This window comes from Polypterus senegalus, chromosome 8 (assembly GCF_016835505.1).
Source record: "Polypterus senegalus isolate Bchr_013 chromosome 8, ASM1683550v1, whole genome shotgun sequence".
Classification (NCBI taxonomy): Eukaryota; Metazoa; Chordata; class Cladistia; order Polypteriformes; family Polypteridae; genus Polypterus; species Polypterus senegalus.
This window is the reverse complement of record NC_053161.1, coordinates 44,511,640-44,532,091: the sequence shown is the minus strand read 5'-3', so window position 1 is coordinate 44,532,091 and position 20,452 is coordinate 44,511,640. Positions and strand designations below refer to the sequence as shown.

General features: G+C 35.7%; 1 protein-coding gene across 1 annotated transcript in view; it reads right to left on the bottom strand.

Annotated features, from left to right (window-relative positions):
- Nucleotides 1-740: 740 nt before the first annotated feature.
- The window catches only part of LOC120533926 (guanine nucleotide-binding protein G(i) subunit alpha-1), a 92,962-nt gene continuing 73,250 nt past the window's right edge, over nt 741-20,452 (bottom strand). The window contains exons 6-8 of the mRNA XM_039761051.1: nt 5,769-5,898; nt 5,469-5,622; nt 741-3,800 (exon numbers count right to left, since the gene is read on the bottom strand). Of these exons, the coding sequence (XP_039616985.1) occupies nt 3,610-3,800; nt 5,469-5,622; nt 5,769-5,898 (475 nt within the window). The 3' untranslated portion in view covers nt 741-3,609. The remainder of the gene's footprint in view (nt 3,801-5,468; nt 5,623-5,768; nt 5,899-20,452) is intronic.

Here is a 20,452-nt window from a genome sequence, read left to right as displayed (position 1 = left end):
AGCACAGGGGAGAATCTGCTTTCACTTTTTATACTTTTTTGTGCTACAGCAGATATATAACTGTTCTACTTCAAGCAGATTAAGTATAATGAAAAACTTTCTTTTACTATTTGATCTTTTCTAGATCTAATTCCCATTTTGCATAACATTTATTACTATTTACATTTTGAATGTATCTTCATTGTACTGTTGTTTAAATTGTTAATGAAGAGTCTTGTGATGCAGTTATATACACTATGCACTACATGAATAGTTATTATTACACTGCACTCCACCACAACAAATTCCAAAAACCTTGCATACTGCCATTGGACATGTCCAAAATCACAGTTTTAAGTTTTTTTGATTAAAATCACATGCGGTGTCACCTTTTGTGACGACGATCACAGCAAAACAAGTACAGCCTCCTGGAATATAATTTGGGCATGTTACCTTTTAAACCAAGGCCTGTGTAGAATCTGAGCAGCATCTTCATGGGCGCCTTGCACAAACTATACAAGTGAAGGATGCCACTGATGCAATATCCGACTACACTTCAGTCAGTTACACACTGACTGTCTATTCTCCTCCACCAGGGAGTTGAGAGTGCAGATTGCTGGCTTTATTTATGAGTGCCACAGAACTTCATTTTTTAAAAATGGATCCTTTTAGTTTCTTGCATTACAGGAAAAAATAACTCTAAAACAATTCTAAATTTGAATAAAATTATAAAATTAGTTCTGAAATTAAGACAATTTCAGCAGTCTGCAAAATAGCATTTTTTATTAGCAAAAAAGAAGGAAATGAATCTTTAAAAGGTTCTTCATTAAGTAGAACTAGATGAATTACATATCACCATGCTTAAAATACAAATGTTTGCCTGTAAAATGTACATTTAACTTTTTGCATTTGGTATGCAACGATTACATAGTTTTCCAAAACCATGGCCAAATGAACTAAACAAATTTTTAATAAAAGACGATCACTGGTTATACACGGAAACATTTTCTTGTCTTAAAAGTAGTCAGTAATTATACATTTACACTTTCCAATTTTTAAACAATAAACATATAACTTTAAACTTAACACATATTAAAATAATGTCAATTTTAAAGCTTCTAGTTACAAACTCTGGTAAGCATGTGCATGTATTTAAATGATCAAATACATTGTTCACTTTTTTTTAACAAGTAAGGAATGCTTGGACTTAGTATTGAAAGTCTTGAAACAGTGCTTTTTTTATCGTCTACAAGAAAAGAAAATTTTGACATCACCTGTAAGGCAATACACAAAAACAGTATTTCATTAAAAATGATTTTGAGTGATAAATGATGAAACCATTTAACAAGTAAAGAAACAAATTGTGTTACACAAAAATTGAACCATGTGAAAAGGCACAAGAGCCTGAACAAATTATGTGCTATGTTAACTTTTGCCCTCCCCCCCTTCCCCATAAACCTGGCAATCTGCACATTTAAAGTAGTGTGAATAAACAAAATGAGCAATGGGTCGAACTGTTGAAAATGTCTCCCAAAGATGCATCTTAAGTGTATAAAAATGGTTGCTACAATTATACACATTATAAAGACACAAACAAAATGTTCTCCTAGATTCTTCTGTTAACAATTTTAAAATAAAACATATAAATAAAGCTGTTAGATCTAGCAAAATACAGTACTGATCCATTATTTTATTTTAAGATTTAACATTACCAAAAATGTATGTATTAGTAAAAGTACGGTTTCCACTTATAGCTGAAGGTAAAACTTAAAAAATGCAAAATTTTAAACCCTATATATCTTAAAACATTTTTTAAAATATCCATCATTATTCAGTTTTTTTTTTCTTATACAGTACCTTCCTTAGTGTGGACTAACACAAAGCAAGTAAAACATACAGCACAGGAGAATCAGACACTGAATATGATGCAAATAAGAAAATAAACAATGAGTGGTAGAGTGCAGAAAGCTGCCAGTTGTAAGTTGTCACATACAACAATAGCAGTAAAGCTGAAGTGGGTGTTTCATTGGATATGAACTTTGGAATGCAAAGAGAATAATGCATAGATGTAATAGAGGTGCTAGTCTATGTCAGCAAGACTCTGCTACATAGAAAAACACTAATGCAATGAGCTGTCACCATCACCAACACAGAAATGCTATAATTATATTTAAAACACAAAAAACTGTCACTACAGCTTTCAAAATAAGGATAACCACCCTTAGCATACAGACAAGCTCTGAGTATATTATGAGCTTTCAATTAATACAGTTATTAGCCCTGGTAAAAAATTCTAAAATTAGCATGTAATACATTTTGTGAGTCTTAACCATTCATTTTGCATTTTAAAACTAGCTCTTTTGTAATGAGTTCAAATATTACATACACAAAACTGTTCCAAACATGCTAAATTGAAAAAGAACATAGTCTCCAAGATCACCTAACCATCACTTAACATTTAATGCTTCACACATGACTTCCAAGGAACAGCTCATTCTTTTTAAAATGAAAGCTTAAAGAGAAGCAAAAAAACAAATAACCAAATAAAAATTATACATGACATATAAAACCATATCTTGCGCAGTTAAAAAAAAAAAAGAAAAAAGAAAGAAAGAAAGAGGGCAGCAAGTTATGGCAAAAGTACAGCCTTTGAAAGACAAAGGCTGTGCATAATTTCTTACATTTTTGAGCATCCTATGTACACAATCAATCCCTTGCATTAAATTACTTTTGAACTTGTCAGCACAATTCCAATTAAAAATGACAAAAGATGAACATTAAAGCAACATTAAATGTAAAGTCTTAAACATAACAGAGAAATTTCACAAAGGAGAATTTTGAATCAGGTTATGCATAGATATTGAGGGGCCTGCATATGAGAAACTTTGTCAAATAACAAATAAATAGGCCATTGCAATTGGTAACTGGCTACAAAGTTAAAAATAAAAAACATTAAAACTTTTTTAGATTTATTGTTAAAGGTCTAAAGATATACATTTTGCCTGAAATACTGTAAGAAAATGGCAGAACAATAATCATGAAAGATCACACTAGGTCAGTTGAAATATACTTTAGCTGGCAAAAATATTGCTTAACACATAAGAAACAAAGAGGTTTTGCATAATTGTTCCTTACAAACTAAAACAAAACATCTATGGGAGGAAAAATGTTTGGATATGTAGGTGTTAATGAACAACTCAACATCTGGTTACAGGTTTAACTCTCATCAGTAAGAAACTCTGTTATTCTCACTTTATATTTTGCTTCTAATCTTTAAAAGTCACTTTGTACAAGGTACATAAATCGCTTTGTGGTAGTCATCACCCTAACAGGCACCATATAAAAAAATACAACATACTGAAGGCTAAACACTTATTGATCACAAAAGTGGCAGCAATGGGAAAAGTTCTGTAGGTGCTTTTATTAAAGAGAAAAAACAAAAAAAAACAAACCCAAGAGAATGTAAAAATCAGTAACTTTGAATTCCCTTTTCTGGGAGTACAGTGAAAGAAATTATGTTACATGAAATTAAATGAAATTTCAGAGTTCGCCCCAAATCCTGCCCCAAAAATATTTTTTACTTTAGAATTTTAAGTAACATATCTACAACATAACAAAGTCTAGAAACGTTTAAAATAGACCACAGTCCTTCAAATTATTCTTTATGATAACATCTGTCACAGCATCAAAAACAAACTGCACATTCTTGGTGTCTGTGGCACACGTGAAGTGAGTGTAAATCTCCTTGGTATCCTTTCTTTTATTTAAGTCCTCAAACTGGCACTGAATATAAGCTGCAGCTTCTTCGTAAGTGTTTGATCCTGTTAATTGAATAAAACAACAAAGAATAATTCACATTTCTATATGAAACTGCATCACACAAACTTTACAATTCAGATTAACAGAAATTAGCTTTTTTTTAAAAAAAACAGAGTTGCAATTGAAACTGTAAGGTTTAATACGATTGTTGTTGCAGACTTTAGGCAAATATGTGCTGGATTATTGAATGTTCACTAAACTGTATGCAGATGCAAATTCAGAGAACATTTATCTACCAAACCATAAGAGGCTTACTTTGTCTGAATGCTATTAGGATTTAATACTGTTGTATGCCAAGTAGACATGTTACATGTCATAATGGGGAATGTATCTACTGTGGTCATATTACTATTTGGAATTCTGCATAGACACATATTTACTAACATGAAGAAACCTGACATGAAAACAGATATTGTTGGATATATAATTGCTTCATTCCATGCAAATGCCAGAACTTTTGTTTTTATGAAGCAATATTTTGGATGAAGTAAATTAATACACAAATACACAAAAATATATATATTGTGTAATATGACAAGGTACTATTACTCTCAGATCAAATGTTATATAAAAAGAAAATAAATTGATAGATGGCAAGTGATTTTGTTTTAATTACAAAAGTAACAGGTTTTCTCTTAATTTACTGCAAGCAGTATCTGCTCTTTTGGCTAAACAGCAAAGGTCAAATTTGAAACTATGAAACAAAAAAGATTTTGAATTTATTTTCAAAAATAAAACCACTTAAAGCATGAAACCTTTTCTAAAAGAATGATTTTTTTTTTTGTTCTTTATTTCGCCTTATACAATTTCTTGTATTAGGAATTTGTTAGTTTTCGCATACCCCTTGGGGTCAGAGCGCAGGGTCAGCCATTGTACAGCGCCCCTGAAGCAATTGCAGGTTAAAGGCCTTGCTTAAACGGGGATTCGAACTGGCAACCTTTGGGATACCAGAGCAGATCCTTAGCCTCAGAGCCACCACTCCGCCCTAATGATATCTAACCAATACATTTAAACTGAACAAAATTCAGAGAGTATACTTTCATTTATAAGCACAAAGAACTGTGTACACTTAACAACTCTAAGTAAAATAACTACTAAAAATGCAGACCTGAATACAAACACAAAATAGAGTATATACATTGAGATATACAAAAAGCTACAATTATCTATATTGAAGCTACTTATTCAGCAAATATAGATTGGATTTTCTGAAAAGCTGCAGGACCATGAATCAAAGGATATTTAGAGAAGAACAATTTTACATTTTACTGCAGAGTCTTAACCACTGGGCTAGACTGTCATACACTGCATTTAGGCAGTTTTTATTCCATATATCAAATTATTCCTTGTATATACAAATTTCTGATGACTGTGGTCAGAAAGATATTGTCTGTATTTTCTTATGCAACAAGTTCAATTACATTAATCACTTCATTTATTCAAAAATGTTAAACATCTAACATAATAAGCATGATATAAAACTGACCAGTCTGCTTTCTCCTTTTTATTAAAAGTACATATTTAAGGTTGACTGTAAATTCTAATCTTCTTTAAGCATGTTCTAAAAGTAATGATAAAATTCCAACTTATTTAAACTAAAAGACATACTACAAATATTGATTACTAAATGTATTAAAGGGTAATTTAAGGATATAGCATGAACAGTGTACCTGCATATTCAGGGTAGCAAATAGTAAGAGGACTCTTTTTTATCTTTTCCTCAAAAAGATCTTTCTTATTTAGAAAAAGAATAATGGATGTGTCAGTGAACCATTTATTGTTGCAGATGCTATCGAAAAGCTTCATGCTTTCATGCATTCGGTTCTGAAAAAGAATAAATGAATTATATGCAAATCTGGAAAATGGAATTATGCATAAACTTAAAATAACAGTAAGTATCTAGTTGTAAAAATACTAAAAACACACAAAGACAAATAGTTGTTTGAGAATCTCTGCTTATTTTCACTCACCATTTCTTCATCTTCAGCAAGAACTAAATCATAGTCACTAAGTGCAACACAGAATATAATTGCTGTAACTCCCTCAAAACAATGAATCCATTTCTTTCTTTCAGATCTTTGGCCACCGACATCAAACATTCTGAAAGAAAACCAGACAGTATTTTAGTAAACTAAATTGTTTGCCTTACTAAATATGGTTTTTGCAACTTTATATGCTGCCAGAATGGGACAAGTCCAGTATTAAGGAATTTACATTTTTTGTGCATTTAAATCATACTGTATATGGAATACTGTCTACTACAATATAAAATGTTTTACATTCAAATTTCCATGTTCATACATTGTATTGTAAGTATGCTGCCTTTCCTGTATTACATATCCTGCATGAAATAGTCTTTAAGAATATGTGGATGCATAGCAGGGATGAAAAATCTATCCCAAAGCTAAATTTTTAAAGTTGGAAAAAAAAAATGGAATTTTACTTTAGTGCACTTTAAGGCAGCAAGCAACAGCCAAGTGACTAACTACTTTCAATATTAAAAATGGATGAATGGTTAAAATTAATATACTGTTACCATTATGTGTAAACATCAAATTACAAATACATTTCAATAACCTTGGCAAAACTGCACCAGCATGATTGCATGACTTTCCCCTTGCTAGCAACAAAGAAATGGGCTACATTTTCCATAATACCTGTACTACTACTATGGTGTGACTCAAACCACCTACAACTGAACACCAGCAAAACCAAGGAGTCGGTGGTGGATTTTAGGAGGCCCAGGCCCCTCGTTGACCCCGTGATCATCAGAGGTGACTGTGTGCAGAGGGTGCAGACCTATAAATACCTGGGAGTACAGCTGGATGATAAATTGGACTGGACTGACAATACTGATGCTCTGTGTAAGAAAGGACAAAGCTGACTATACTTCCTTAGAAGGCTGGCGTCCTTCAACATCTGCAATAAGATGCTGCAGATGTTCTATCAGACAGTTGTGGCGAGTGCCCTGTTCTACGCGGTGGTGTGCTGGGGAGGCAGCATAAAGGAGAGGGATGCCTCACACCTGAACAAACTGGTGAGGAAGGCAGGCTCTATTGTAGACACAGAGCTGGACAGTTTGACATCTGTGGCAGAGCGACGGGCACTGAGCAGGCTCCTGTCAATAATGGAAAATCCACTGCATCCATTGAACAGGATCATCTCCAGACAGAGGAGCAGCTTCATCGACAGACTGCGATCGCTGTCCTACTCCGCTGGCAGACTGAGGAGATCGTTCCTCTATCACTATCACTATGTGACTCTTCAATTCCACCCTTGGGTAAACGTTAATATTATAAAAAATTATTGTCTGTATGTTATACTTTCATTGTTATCACTCTTTAATTTAATATTCTTCTTTATCAGTATGATGCTGCTGGAGTATGTGAATTTCCCCTTGAGATGGATGAATGAATGAATCTATCTATCTATCAATCTATCTATCTGAACAAGCACCCAGACACAGTGGTTTTGACTTCCACGTTCTCCAAGTCAGAAATATAAAATTCATACTATACTATTTCTGTAAAAAAAAAATCCTCAATCCAAATTGAATCTGTGATAATACTCTGCACTCATGTAATTACTGATTGCAGATCCATGCCAGCTCCAAAAGAGAGAACAAAGCAGTTAAACATGCCTGATGTGCAGCTATAAGTCATCCTCTCAAAAGAGATAGATTTGGGAATATTAGACCACCCAATCTTAAAAAGATATATATTTTTTCAAACTGTACATCAATACATTCTTCGTTTCTACCTCACTTCTGTTATATGTATATGCAGATTGAAATCAAAACTTTAAACAAAAATGAATGAAGAGGTTTCTCAGAGAGGGACAGAATTTGCATGTGCTATGTATATTGTAAGCATGCTCTATTTTATTGCACTTACTTTAAAAAACGGTTTAGTTTCAGAGCGAGTAGGACTTGCTCATGAAAACCTGCACGTATAGAGACCAAGACTGCTCTACAGACTGGTCACAAAAAAGCATTCTTTCTTTTGATCAATGAGCATTGCAAATTAAAAATCAAACAAATGACTGATTTTATGAGCTCAAACTATGATAATATTAGGGCTGGGCACTAACTAGATACAAATACTTATCTAATATTTTAAACTTCTTGATAACAATAATTACGTGGTGGGCTATTTTTGACAAAGTCACTTTGGTGATCATCAGTCTAGAGGGCCAACGAGCTTATTTTTTAAAATCCCTAATCCGTTTACATTGTAAATATTATAAATATTGCATTGTTTATGTTATATTTTCAGGCCACTTGTGTCAGTCTCCATTAACCGTCAAGGCACAAAAAAAAAACCAACCACTGTACACACCAGCATCAACCTATTACTATTGCTGCACAATATGCTGTGAGCTATGCATTTTGCTAGCATGTACTGTTTTTGGAAATCAAAGTGTCAGTTACATAACCTCAGCATTAATAGCATTCTGTAGCTTTTACCTTTTGTTATAATTAAACTACTATACATTGTTATGGCTGATAAACATATGTGTGTGGTGTTGTCACAGAAAATGGAAAATTATTATACATTTACAAAACGGCAAATGCGCTTCAAGTACTGCTTCAATTTATGGAGTAGGGAGAACAACAGCGAATGAAATGAAGCATGATACCAACAAAATTGCAAAATGTCAGTCGAAAAAGGAAACCACTGACAGTAATGCTATTCTGTATTAATGTTAATGTTATTCTGCATTGTTGTTTTCTTTTTAAATTCTGTTACATTATGTTTTGTTAGTGTATTGTGAAGTGCAGGCAGCTTGTGATGCGCTGTGCAAGAGCAGAAAAGAGGGTAATGCTGAGCAAGTGATAGGACTGGGTGAAGGGCTTCTGTTCTGTAAGGGCTAGACATACTTCTTAGAAGATAGAGGACATGAGAAGTTAGAAGAAAAAAAGGAGCAGCAGAAGGAGGTTTTAAATAGGGAGTCAGGAGACAATAAGCAGGGGGGTTTGTGGTATAGAAAAAGAATGTGAGTGGCAGGAGATAATTATTGGCAGGGAAAGCTTTCTTTTATTGTTTTGGAGATGTGCTCTGAAAACCAAATAATGGAGTATAAGACAGGGCACCGTTTGTTACGGAACGAAGACTCCAAGTAAAACGTAGAAAACTCTAGTACCTCGGAGCTGTATTTGTTTATTACGCTGGTCTTTACTATATTACAAGTATATAAATTAATTTTGTTAATACTGTGTATATATGTATATATACACACATACACATACATACATAGTGGAACCTCTAGATACGGTCACCTCTGTGAAATTCAAGGTAAGAGGAAATTATGAGCGAAAAATTCGGATCTAAACACGAGCATTGGCTCGCGTAACAAGCCAGGCTGTGGTTATGCGTGATGCGTTTCCCAATCCGCCTCGACTCGGGGATTCACCCAAGTTGACGCTGTCAGCCCGTCAGCTCACTCAGTGTTCCTTGTTCTCCCGTAGAGTGTGGATCTACGCGTTTGTGCGCTTGTGATTTCATTGTTTCGCTGTAGCAGTTCGCCGTATAAGCGTATCCAAAAATATTGCGGATATGCAGACGGAGAATAGGAGACGATTGCCCTCAAGAGGAGTACTAGGGAATTGTACCGTGTTAGCCATTATGAATGTAGAGAAAAGCCAAGCAAAATGCCACCTTTTATTGGCTAACTAAAAAGATTACAATATGCAAGCTTTCGAGGCAACTTTTTTTCGAGGCAAGTTTTGTTCTAGATACAAGAAATTCGCTATACAAGCTCAGTGCTGGAACGAATTAAACTCGTATCTAGAGGTTCCACTGTATGTATATGCATATTATTTATTTATTTATTTTATATATATACATACATATATATATATATATACATATACATATACATGCATATATATACATACATATACATATATATATATACATATACATATATATATATATACATATATATATATATATACATACATATACATATATATACATATACATATATATATATATACATACATATACACACACACACAGTGGGTACGGAAAGTATTCAGACCTCCTTCAATTTTTCACTCTTTGTTATATTGCAGCCATTTGCTAAAATCATTTAAATTAATTTTTTCCCTCATTAATGTACACACAGCACCCCATATTGACAGACAAAAAAAATAATTTTTGAAATTGTTGCAGATTTATTAAAAAAGAAAAACTGAAATATCATATGGTCCTAAGTATTCAGACCCTTTGTTGTGACACTCATATTTAACTCAGGTGCTTTCCATTTCTTCTGATCATCCTTGAGATCACCTTCATTTGAATCCAGCTGTGTTTGATTATACTGATTGGACTTGATTAGGAAATGAGAATCATGAGGTCAAAGTAACTGCCTGAAGAGCTCAGACACAGAATTGTGGCAAGGCACAGAACTGGCCAAGGTTACAAAAAAAATTCTGCTGCACTTAAGGCTCCCAAGAGCACAGTGGCCTCCATAATCCTTAAATGGAAGACGTTTGGCACGACCAGAACCCTTCCTAGAGCTGGCCGTACGGCCAAGCTGAGCTACTGGGGGAGAAGAGCCTTGGTGAGAGAGGTAAAGAAGAACCCAAAGATCACTTTGGCTGAGCTCCAGAGATGCAGTCAGGAGATGGGAGAGAATTGTAGAAAGTCAACCATCACTGCAGCCCTCCATCAGTCAGGGCTTTATGGCAGAGTGGCTTGTCGGAAGCCTCTCCTCAGACACATAACAGCCCGCGTTGGTGAGAAATAAGATTCTCTGGTCTGATGAGACCAAGACAGAACGTTTTGGCCTTAATTCTAAGCGGTATGTGTGGAGACAACCAGGCACTGCTCATCACTTGTCCAATACAGTCCCCACAGTGAAGCATGGCGGTGGCAGCATCATGCTGTGGGGGTGTTTTTCAGCTGCAGGGACAGGACGACTGGTTTCAAACGAGGGAAAGATGAATGCGGCCAAGTACAGGGATATCCTGAACAAAAACCTTCTCCAGAGTGCTAAGGACCTCAGACTGGGCCGAAGGTTTACCTTCCAACAAGACAATGACCCTAAGCACACAGCTAAAATAATGAAGGAGTGGCTTCACAACAACTCTGTGACTGTTCTTGAATGGCCCAGCCAGAGCCCTGACTTAAACCCAATTGAGCATCTCTGGAGAGACCTAAAAATGGCTGTCCACCAACGTTTACCATCCAACCTGACAGAACTGGAGAGGATCTGTAAGGAGGAATGGCAGAGGATCCCCATATCCAGGTGTGAAAAACTTGTTGCATCTTTCCCAAGACGACTTATGGCTGTGTTAGCTCAAAAGGGTGCTTCTACTAAATACTGAGCAAAGGGTCTGAATACTTAGGACCATGTGATATTTCAGTTTTTCTTTTTTAATAAATCTGCAACAATTTCAAAAATTATTTTTTTTGCCTGTCAATATGAGGTGCTGTGTGTACATTAATGAGGAAAAAAATTAATTTAAATGATTTTAGCAAATGGCTGCAATATAACAGAGTGAAAAATTGAAGGGGGTCTGAATACTTTCCGTACCCACTGTGTGTGTATGTATATATATACACACACATACATACTGTACATACATACATACATACTGTACATACATACATACATACATACATACATACATACATACATACATACATACATACATACATACATATATATATATATATATATATATACACACACATAAATACATATATATATGCGACATTTTTACCCGTGCACAATCACAAAGTGATTTCAAGTGAAGCTGCTTTTATGGGAGACACAAATGCACCAGTGCAACTTGCCCCACTTTCCCTGTTGCCAAGTAATGTTGAACCAAGTCGTCACTACGTTGTTCCCAAATACACACTTTGCTGATAAACTGAGCGCACTGAGTTTGCACGGCGCTTTGGTGACTTTGAAGAACAAAAAAAGTCTGTCTACATGCGGCTCGAACCTTGTGCATGTTTGGTAGCACATATCTGTGTGAGAAGCTCTTCTCAGTGATAAAGACTAACAAAACAGCACACAGGAGTCGCCTCACTGATGAGCACCTGCAATCCATCCTGAGAATCTCCACAACACAGAACCTCACACCAAACAAACGAACTTGTTGCCAAAAAAAGATGCCAGGCATCCAGCTCTAAAATGACATATGAGACAACTGAATGATTTGATTTGTTATTGTTGAAAGGAACACATTTTATTTATATTTCCAGGTTTTGTTATGCAGCATGTTCATATTTAAATTTGTATAAATTTTGACAGGATATATTTTTTTGGAGAGCAAAATCTTTTGGGATATTTAAAATCTAGATTTATTTTTTATATAAAATTACATAAGAGTAAAGAAATTTGAATGTTTGTTCTTGTAACGTTTACTTTATTTCTAACTTGTATAATTTAGACAGGATATATTTTTATGGAGAGCAAAATATTATAAGTTGTTTAAGGTTTGAGTTGATTTATTCAGGAATAATATTCCTGTCTGTTTTTACCATTCCTACCAAAGATATTTCTGTCGACTAAATAAAAATTCCTTCTCTTTAAAATTTAAATAGAACTTGAACAAATACGATAGTTCATAATATCCACGCAGACTTGCATGTAAGAGCGGGAGTTATCCGTTTTAACAAGCAGCGTATTGCACTGATACGAAATAGCTGTGTGTGTATACAGTGATCCCTTGCTGTATCGCGCTTTGACTTTCGCGGTTTTGCTCTATTGCGGATTTTATATGTAAGCATATGTAAATGTATATTGCAGATTTTTCGCTGATTCTCGGATTTCTGCGGACAATGGGTCTTTTAATTTATGGTACATGCTTCCTCAGTTTGTTTGCCCAGTTGATTTCATACAAGGGACGCTATTGGCGGATGGCTTAAAAGCTACCCAATCAGAGCACGTATTACATATTAACTAAAACTCCTCAATGCTATAAGATATGCCTCCTGCGGTGCTCGATTGTTAGCTTGTCTCTGCCTCTATCTCACCCTCTCTGACATTCTCTGTGCCTGACGGAGGGTGTGAGCAGAGGGGCTGCTTGCACAGAAGCTGTTTGCCTAGTGGATACGGACGCTCCTCTAAGAAATGTCGCTTTATCGAGGTGCGTCCAAAAGCACACTTATTGATTTTTTGATTGTTTGCTTTAATCTCGCGCTCTCTCTCTCTCTGACGTTCTCTGCGCTTGGCGGAGGAGATGTGAGCAGGGGCTTTTGCACAGAGGCTGTTTGCTTAGAAGATACGGACGCTCCTGTAAAAAATGCTGAAAGGCTACCTTCGCATTGATCCCTTCATTGCCGCTGCTTTATCGCGGTGCTTGCATACTTAAAAGTGCAACAGCCCTATTGATTTTTCATTGTTTACTTTACTCTCTCTCTGACATTCTCCGCTCCTTACGCACTTTGAAGAGGAAGATATGTTTGCATTCTTTTAATTGTGAGAAAGAACTGTCATTTCTGTCTTGACATGGAGCACAGTTTAAACTTTTGACTAAAGGGTGTTATTTCATGTCTAGAGGGCTCTAATAATGTTAAAAAACTGTAAACAGGTTTTCAATGCTCTAACTGCGAAAATATTACATTTATAAATAAAGAATCCTACTTCGTGGAAATTCATTTATCTGTCTGGAGCGGATTAACCGCGATAAACAAGGGTTTACTGTATAACTGTGCGGAGAATATTTATAAACAGTGTGGGAGAGTTTCTAAGGGCTTAAAATATATAAAAATAATCATACAAACATATGGTTTCTACTTAGTGATTTTCACCTATCGCGGGGGGTTCTGGAACGCAGAACCCGCGATCGAGGAGGGATTACTGTATATGTAGATATGTATGTATATGTATATATATATATATGTATATGTATGTGTATATATGTAGATATATATATGTATGTATATATGTGTGTGTGTGTGTATGTATAAATATCTATCTATCTATCTATATATCTATATATCTCTATCTCTATCTCTATATCTATATATATATATATAACTAGCAAAATACCTGCGCACTGGAGATAGTGTGTTAAAGAAGCAATGAAAAGAAAAGGAATCATTTTGAAAATAACGTAACCTGATTGTCAATGTAATTGTTTTGTCACTGTTGTGAGTGATGAGTGTTGTTGTCATATATATATATATAAACACATAAACACATATATATATATATATATATATACACACACATATATACATACATATATATCTACATATATACACACACATATATACACACACACACATATATACACACAAATACATATATATATATACATATATATATACATATATATGTATATATATATGTATATATGTATATGTATATGTATATATATATGTATATATATATATGTATTTGTGTGTATATATGTGTGTGTGTGTATATATGTGTGTGTATATATGTAGATATATATGTATGTATATATGTGTGTGTATATATATATATATATATGTGTTTATGTGTTTATATATATATATATGACAACAACACTCATCACTCACAACAGTGACAAAACAATTACATTGACAATCAGGTTACGTTATTTTCAAAATGATTCCTTTTCTTTTCATTGCTTCTTTAACACACTACTTCTCCCCAGGTTTAGGTATTTTGCTAGTATATATATATATATATATAGATATAGAGATAGAGATAGAGATATATAGATATATAGATAGATAGATAGATAGATATTTATACATACACACACACACACATATATACATACATATATATATCTACATATATACACATACATATACATATATATATATATATATATACATATACATATACATATATATATATATATATACATATCTACATATATACACACACAGCTATTTCAGTATCAGTGCAATACGCTGTTTGATAAAGCGGTTGACTCCCGCTCTTACGTGCAATAACAAATCAAATCATTCAGTTGTCTTTGCTCATATGTCATTTTAGAGCTGGACGCCTGGCATCTTTTTGGCCACAGGTTCGTTTCTGTTTGCTGTGAGGTTCTGTGTTGTGGAGATTCTCAGGATGGATTGCAGGTGCTCATCAGTGAGGCGACTCCTGTGTGCTGTTTTGTTAGTCTTTATCACTGAGAAGAGCTTCTCACACAGATATGTGCTACCAAACATGCACAAGGTTCGAGCCGCATGTAGACGGACTTTTTGTTCTTCAAAGTCACCAAAGCGCCGTGCAAACTCAGTGCGCTCAGTTTATCAGCAAAGTGCGATTTGGGAACACCGTAGTGACGACTTGGTTTAACAGTACTTGGCAACAGGGAAAGTGGGGCAAGGTGAACTGGTGCATTTGTGTCTCCCATAAAAGCAGCTTCACTTGAAATCACTTTGTGATTGTGCACGGGTTAAAACGTCCGCTGAAGTGTCAGATTCTTATTTAATTATGCTGTTTTCTGTATCTTCTGAATTGCATTCAGGTTACCCTGATGCAAGGCAGCTGAAGCGCTGCATTATGGGATCTGTAGTTTATTGTGTTACCAGCGCTTCATATACCGGGCTTTAATAACAATAATACAGTATATAAAATGATCTCGGGCCGGATATAATTACGCCGGGCGGATGTGGCCCGCCCTTGAGTTTGACACATATGGACTAAATAGAACTTGAAAAGATATGTTTTTCAAATGTGATCGCGCAATTCAGATAGAGTTGACGCGACTACAGCCTGCATGCCTCAATGAGTCATCCTCCCTCGCTCTTACTTTTTACCGTTCATCTAATGAATACACTGAGTATGGCTTTACCAAAACAATCATTGATGGCGAATAAAGTATCCATTATTCGAGTATGTAGAGCGGGATATATATATATACCCGCGTATCGCAGCGGAGAAGTAGTGTGTTAAAAAAGGTAGAAAAAGAAAAGGGAACATTTTAAAAATAACATAACATGACTGTCAATATACAGTATTTGTTTTGTGAGTGTTACTGAGTGTTGCTGTCATCAAGGATTTGATTATCATTATTTCTTTCAATCAGGTTCGTATTTGTAGGATGTGTTGTGTTCAAGTTACATTCCGTGTTTGTCAATCGTTGTAAAGATGACAGGTTTCATTCATCGATTCGTTTCTTACTGCATCAATAAACAGCTCGTCTTCTTCTTTATCTGAGACCTGACACACTGCATGCACGGGTTTTTTACACTGTCTTCCTTTAGTGGGACATTGACTTTTTCCACCGTGTGCTTTGTTTCCGCAGTAGCTGGATTTATGAATATGCTTATCAGACGCTTCATATTTTTGCTGCCTTTTCAATTGTGTAATTCGGTTTTTGTTCAGCTCTTTGGAACTGTTGCCTTTTATCTGTGCACTGCGTCAGTTCACGTGAGCCACTCGGTGTACATGCATCGAAGGTTCCCAGCTGTGCTGGTGCCATCTCGTGCTATGTCCGTGGCTGTATTTAATGTTACCTTAGTCCTGGCACTTAAAACTTTCTCTCGCAGTTTCGCTGAGTTTGTGTCAAACACCACCCTGACCATCTCATCTTCCTCTCCATAAGCACAGTCCTTCACCCGTGAATATTTACCCGTGGCAGTTTGCTATTGGATTGCCGCTGACGGACGGCCTTATATGGGCAGGCACTAAATTACAAGCGCCAGCGCAGCCTGTCTATGAACTTAATTTAAAGTGTAGGTTTACATCGTGCTTTGTTTCCGAAGTAGCAGAACTCATGAATATGGTTGTATATGTCACTCGCTCGCTTCTTATTGTTTCGCTGCCTTCTCAATTATATAATGCATGTTTTCTTAAGCGCTTTTTTGAGCTCTTCCTGGTTTTCTATGTACTGCGTGATTACGTGGGAGGCGTGATGATGTCACACGAAACTCCCCCACGGCGTTGAAGCTCATCTCCATTACAGTAAATGGAGAAAAACTGCTTCCAGTTATGACCATTACGCGTAGAATTTCGATATAAAACCTGCCCAACTTTTGTAAGGAAGCTGTAAGGAATGAACCTGCCAAATTTCAGCCTTCCACCCACACGGGAAGTTGGAGAATTAGTGATGAGTCAGTGAGTGAGTCAATGAGTCAGTGAGTGAGGGCTTTGCCTTTTATTAGTATAGATGTGTTTATGTGTGTGTGTGTAAATATATATCTATATATATATATATATATATATATATATATATATATATATATATATATATATATATATATATATATATATATATATATATATATATCTATATCTATATCTATATCTATATCTATATCTATATATATATATATATATATATATATATATATATATATATATGACAGCAACACTCATCACTAACAACAGTGACAAAACAATTACATTGACAATCATGTTATGTAATTTTCAAAATGTTTCCTTTTCTTTTTCATTGCTTCTTTAACACACTACTTCTCCTCTGAAGCTGGTATTTTTTAGTATATATATATATATATATATATATATATATATATATATATATATATATATATATATATATATATATATATATATGTGTGTGTGTGTGTGTGTGTGTGTGTGCGTGTGTGTGTATATGAAAAAATTTTGCATACAAGTATTAGGTACAAAACGTAGATTTCCATTAACTTTTGGGCTATTTCAGTTCACCAGAAGTGGGACATTACCTTTTATTCATACAGCTGCAGAGTCAGATTTATTCAACCTTTGTTCTATAATAATTGTTCAATATATTATTAAGTTGCTTTGATTTGTTGTTGATGTGTCTATATGAACATAATTTAAACTTAAGCTTTACACCTTGCTTTCCTATTTGTTTGCATAAGCACAATCCTTCACCAGCAATTTTAACACCGTTACAAAGTGATCAAAAATCTCATTTATACCTTGCGTCTTCTTATTAAACTTGTATCTCACAAATATCGCATTCGTCGTAGGCATGACAAACGCCAGCGGCAGCGTGTCTATGAACTTAATTTAAACTTAAGCTTTACATCGTGCTTTCCTATTGATATGTCCTCAAAGGCTTGTTCAGCTTCAGAGTGTTGTTCCTCTCTTACTGCATCAATAAACAGCTCATCTTCCTCTTTATCTGAGACATCACACACTGCATGCACGGGTTTACCTTTCCCAGTCCTGCAAACTTTAGCAAAGTGGTTCAATTTACCACATTTTTACACTGTCTTCCTTTAGGTGGACATTGATTTTTTCCACCGTGTGCTTTGTTTCCACAGTAGCTGCACTTATGAATATGCTTGTATGAGTCATTCGCTTCATATTCTTTTTCTGCCTTCTCAATTGTGTAATGCATTTTTTGTTCAAAGCTCTTTGGAGCTCTTACTTGTTCTCTGCGTACTGTGTTCACAGTCAGTTCACGTGAGCCGCTCGGAGTACATGCATTGAAGGTTCTCAGCTGTGCTTGTGCTATCTCGTGCAATCTTGCGATGTCCACAGGTTTATTTAATGTTAGCCAAGACCAGGCACTTAAACGTTTCTCTCGCACTTTCGCCGAGTTTGTGCCAAACACTAGTCTATCCCCGACTATCTCATCTTCATTTGCATAAGCACAGTCCTTCACCCACGAATATTTAGCAGCAGCATGTCTATTGGATTGCTGCTGACGGACGGCCTTATATGGGCAGGCACTCAATTATGTGGGAGGCGTGATGATGATGGACGCAACTCCGCCTCACACAGCGATCGAGCTGCAGGCTATGGCCGTATATATGTACATAAGTAGGTTCCATTTATGACCGGTACGCGTAGAATTTCGAAATGAAACCTGCTTAACTTTTGTAAGTAAGCTGTAAGGAATAAGCCTGTCAAATTTCAGCCTTCTACCTACATGGGAAGTTTGAGAATTAGTGATGAGTCAGTTAGTCAGTGAGGGCTTTGCCTTTTATTAGTATAGATATAACCGAAGAAAAATAATTTGGGTTAGGGTACGACGCAGACACGACTGCTTGGCTACTGCAGAGGTAAGAACTGCTGTCTCATAATCAAGAGATTGCAGGTTCAATTCTGGGTCCTTCCTGCATTTACCGTTTTGAGTAGTGAGGTGCCATTATTGTTACTATTATAGTAAAAAAACATACATTTGATTTGAGTCTGTAACACCAAGTTTAAATTTATGGTACTTGTAAAGCTTAGTTTTTTTTTTTTATTCTGCAGTTTTATTCTCTTAGTCACATTCACGCTCCCCACGATCTGACATTGTTAGTTTTCAAATAATGACGTGGTATAACAGAGGTAAACTCAGATGAGGATGGGGGTTCTACATCGGAGAAAGAGAACAGAAGCCCTCACCACAAGAAGCGTCCAGTCACACATAAGAACAACGCAGCTGCACCAGGCGTAAAGGCGAAAGATGGCATTTGTTTGGATGCAGCAAGAGGCTGGGCATCATCCTGCCAGTGAAATTGCCACATACAGGTGCTTCAACGAAACAGCAGAGCCTACAGAACTTGCCAAGGTATTGTGCAAAGTTCTGTTTGCGATTATGCTTTGTCAGTATGCCTATGTTGATCAAACACAGGAAGCTCTGCATCTACTTGTGACTTTAAGCTTTAGGAAGATAAGTAAATAAGTACAGGTAAACAACATTCGATGTGCCTTTTATGTAAGTAACATATAAATGTTTTTTTTTTTATATAAAGACCATCAAAAAACAATCACAAACAGAACTTTGCACGATACCTTGGCCTCCACCAGGGAGGCAGGCATCTGATTGGCTGGAAATTTATTTTGGAGCAGTACAACAACCCCAAACATGATGCCAATGTCATTAAGAACCATCTTCAGTGTAAAGAAGAACAAGGAGTCCTGGAAGTGATGGTATGGTCTGTGACGCTGCCTACCCCTGCATAACTTTACTTTGCGTGTCTAGCAGCACAAAACACAGAGAAAAAAAAATAAAATAAAAATATACTGAACAAAGGGTTTTAAGTAAGAGGACTTACCGTCATTCGGTAGCGTGTGAAGGGAGGGGGTTAATGTAGTTCCTTATTCTCTGGCTATCTTCTTACAACTAAGGACGAGAGCACCAGTCCAAATGCCATTTTAAACGTGGCGCTTTGATCAGGCGCTTGCGCCATGCTTAGGAATCTGAGAAGAGACGGCCGTGGGGATTAAAGGTTTTTTTTTACTTTAAAAGTCATTGAATTTTGTTGGTTTAACGTTTTTTTTTTTTTTTTTGTTATTTCGGAGATCACAGATATAGAAAAGTGCTATTGGTTTATTTTTCTTGTGAGCAGGGTTAGGTTAGTGTGGTTGTGGAGCCTTTGGGTGGTTCCCCCCAGCCTGAAACAGAATATGGTTAGTGTCGTTATACAACAGCGGGCTCCGGGAAAGAAATGAGAGCAGCTTTATAAGGGGTTCGCAACATCATTGAGTGTGTCTGGGATTACATGAACAGACAGAAGGATCTGAGGCAGCCTACTCCACAGGAGATCTGTGGTATGTTCTCCAAGATGTTTAGAACAACCTATCTGCCGAGTTCTTTCAAAAACTGTGTGAAAGTGTAATTAGAAGAACTGATGCAAAGGGTGGTCACACCAAATATTGATTTGATTTAGATTTCTCTTCTGTTCATTCACTTGGCACTGTTAATCAATAAAAATAAACTAAACTTCTACTTGTGTAAGAAATCTTAGTTTACAGCATTTTTTCCACACCTGCCTAAAACTTTTGCACAGTACTGTAT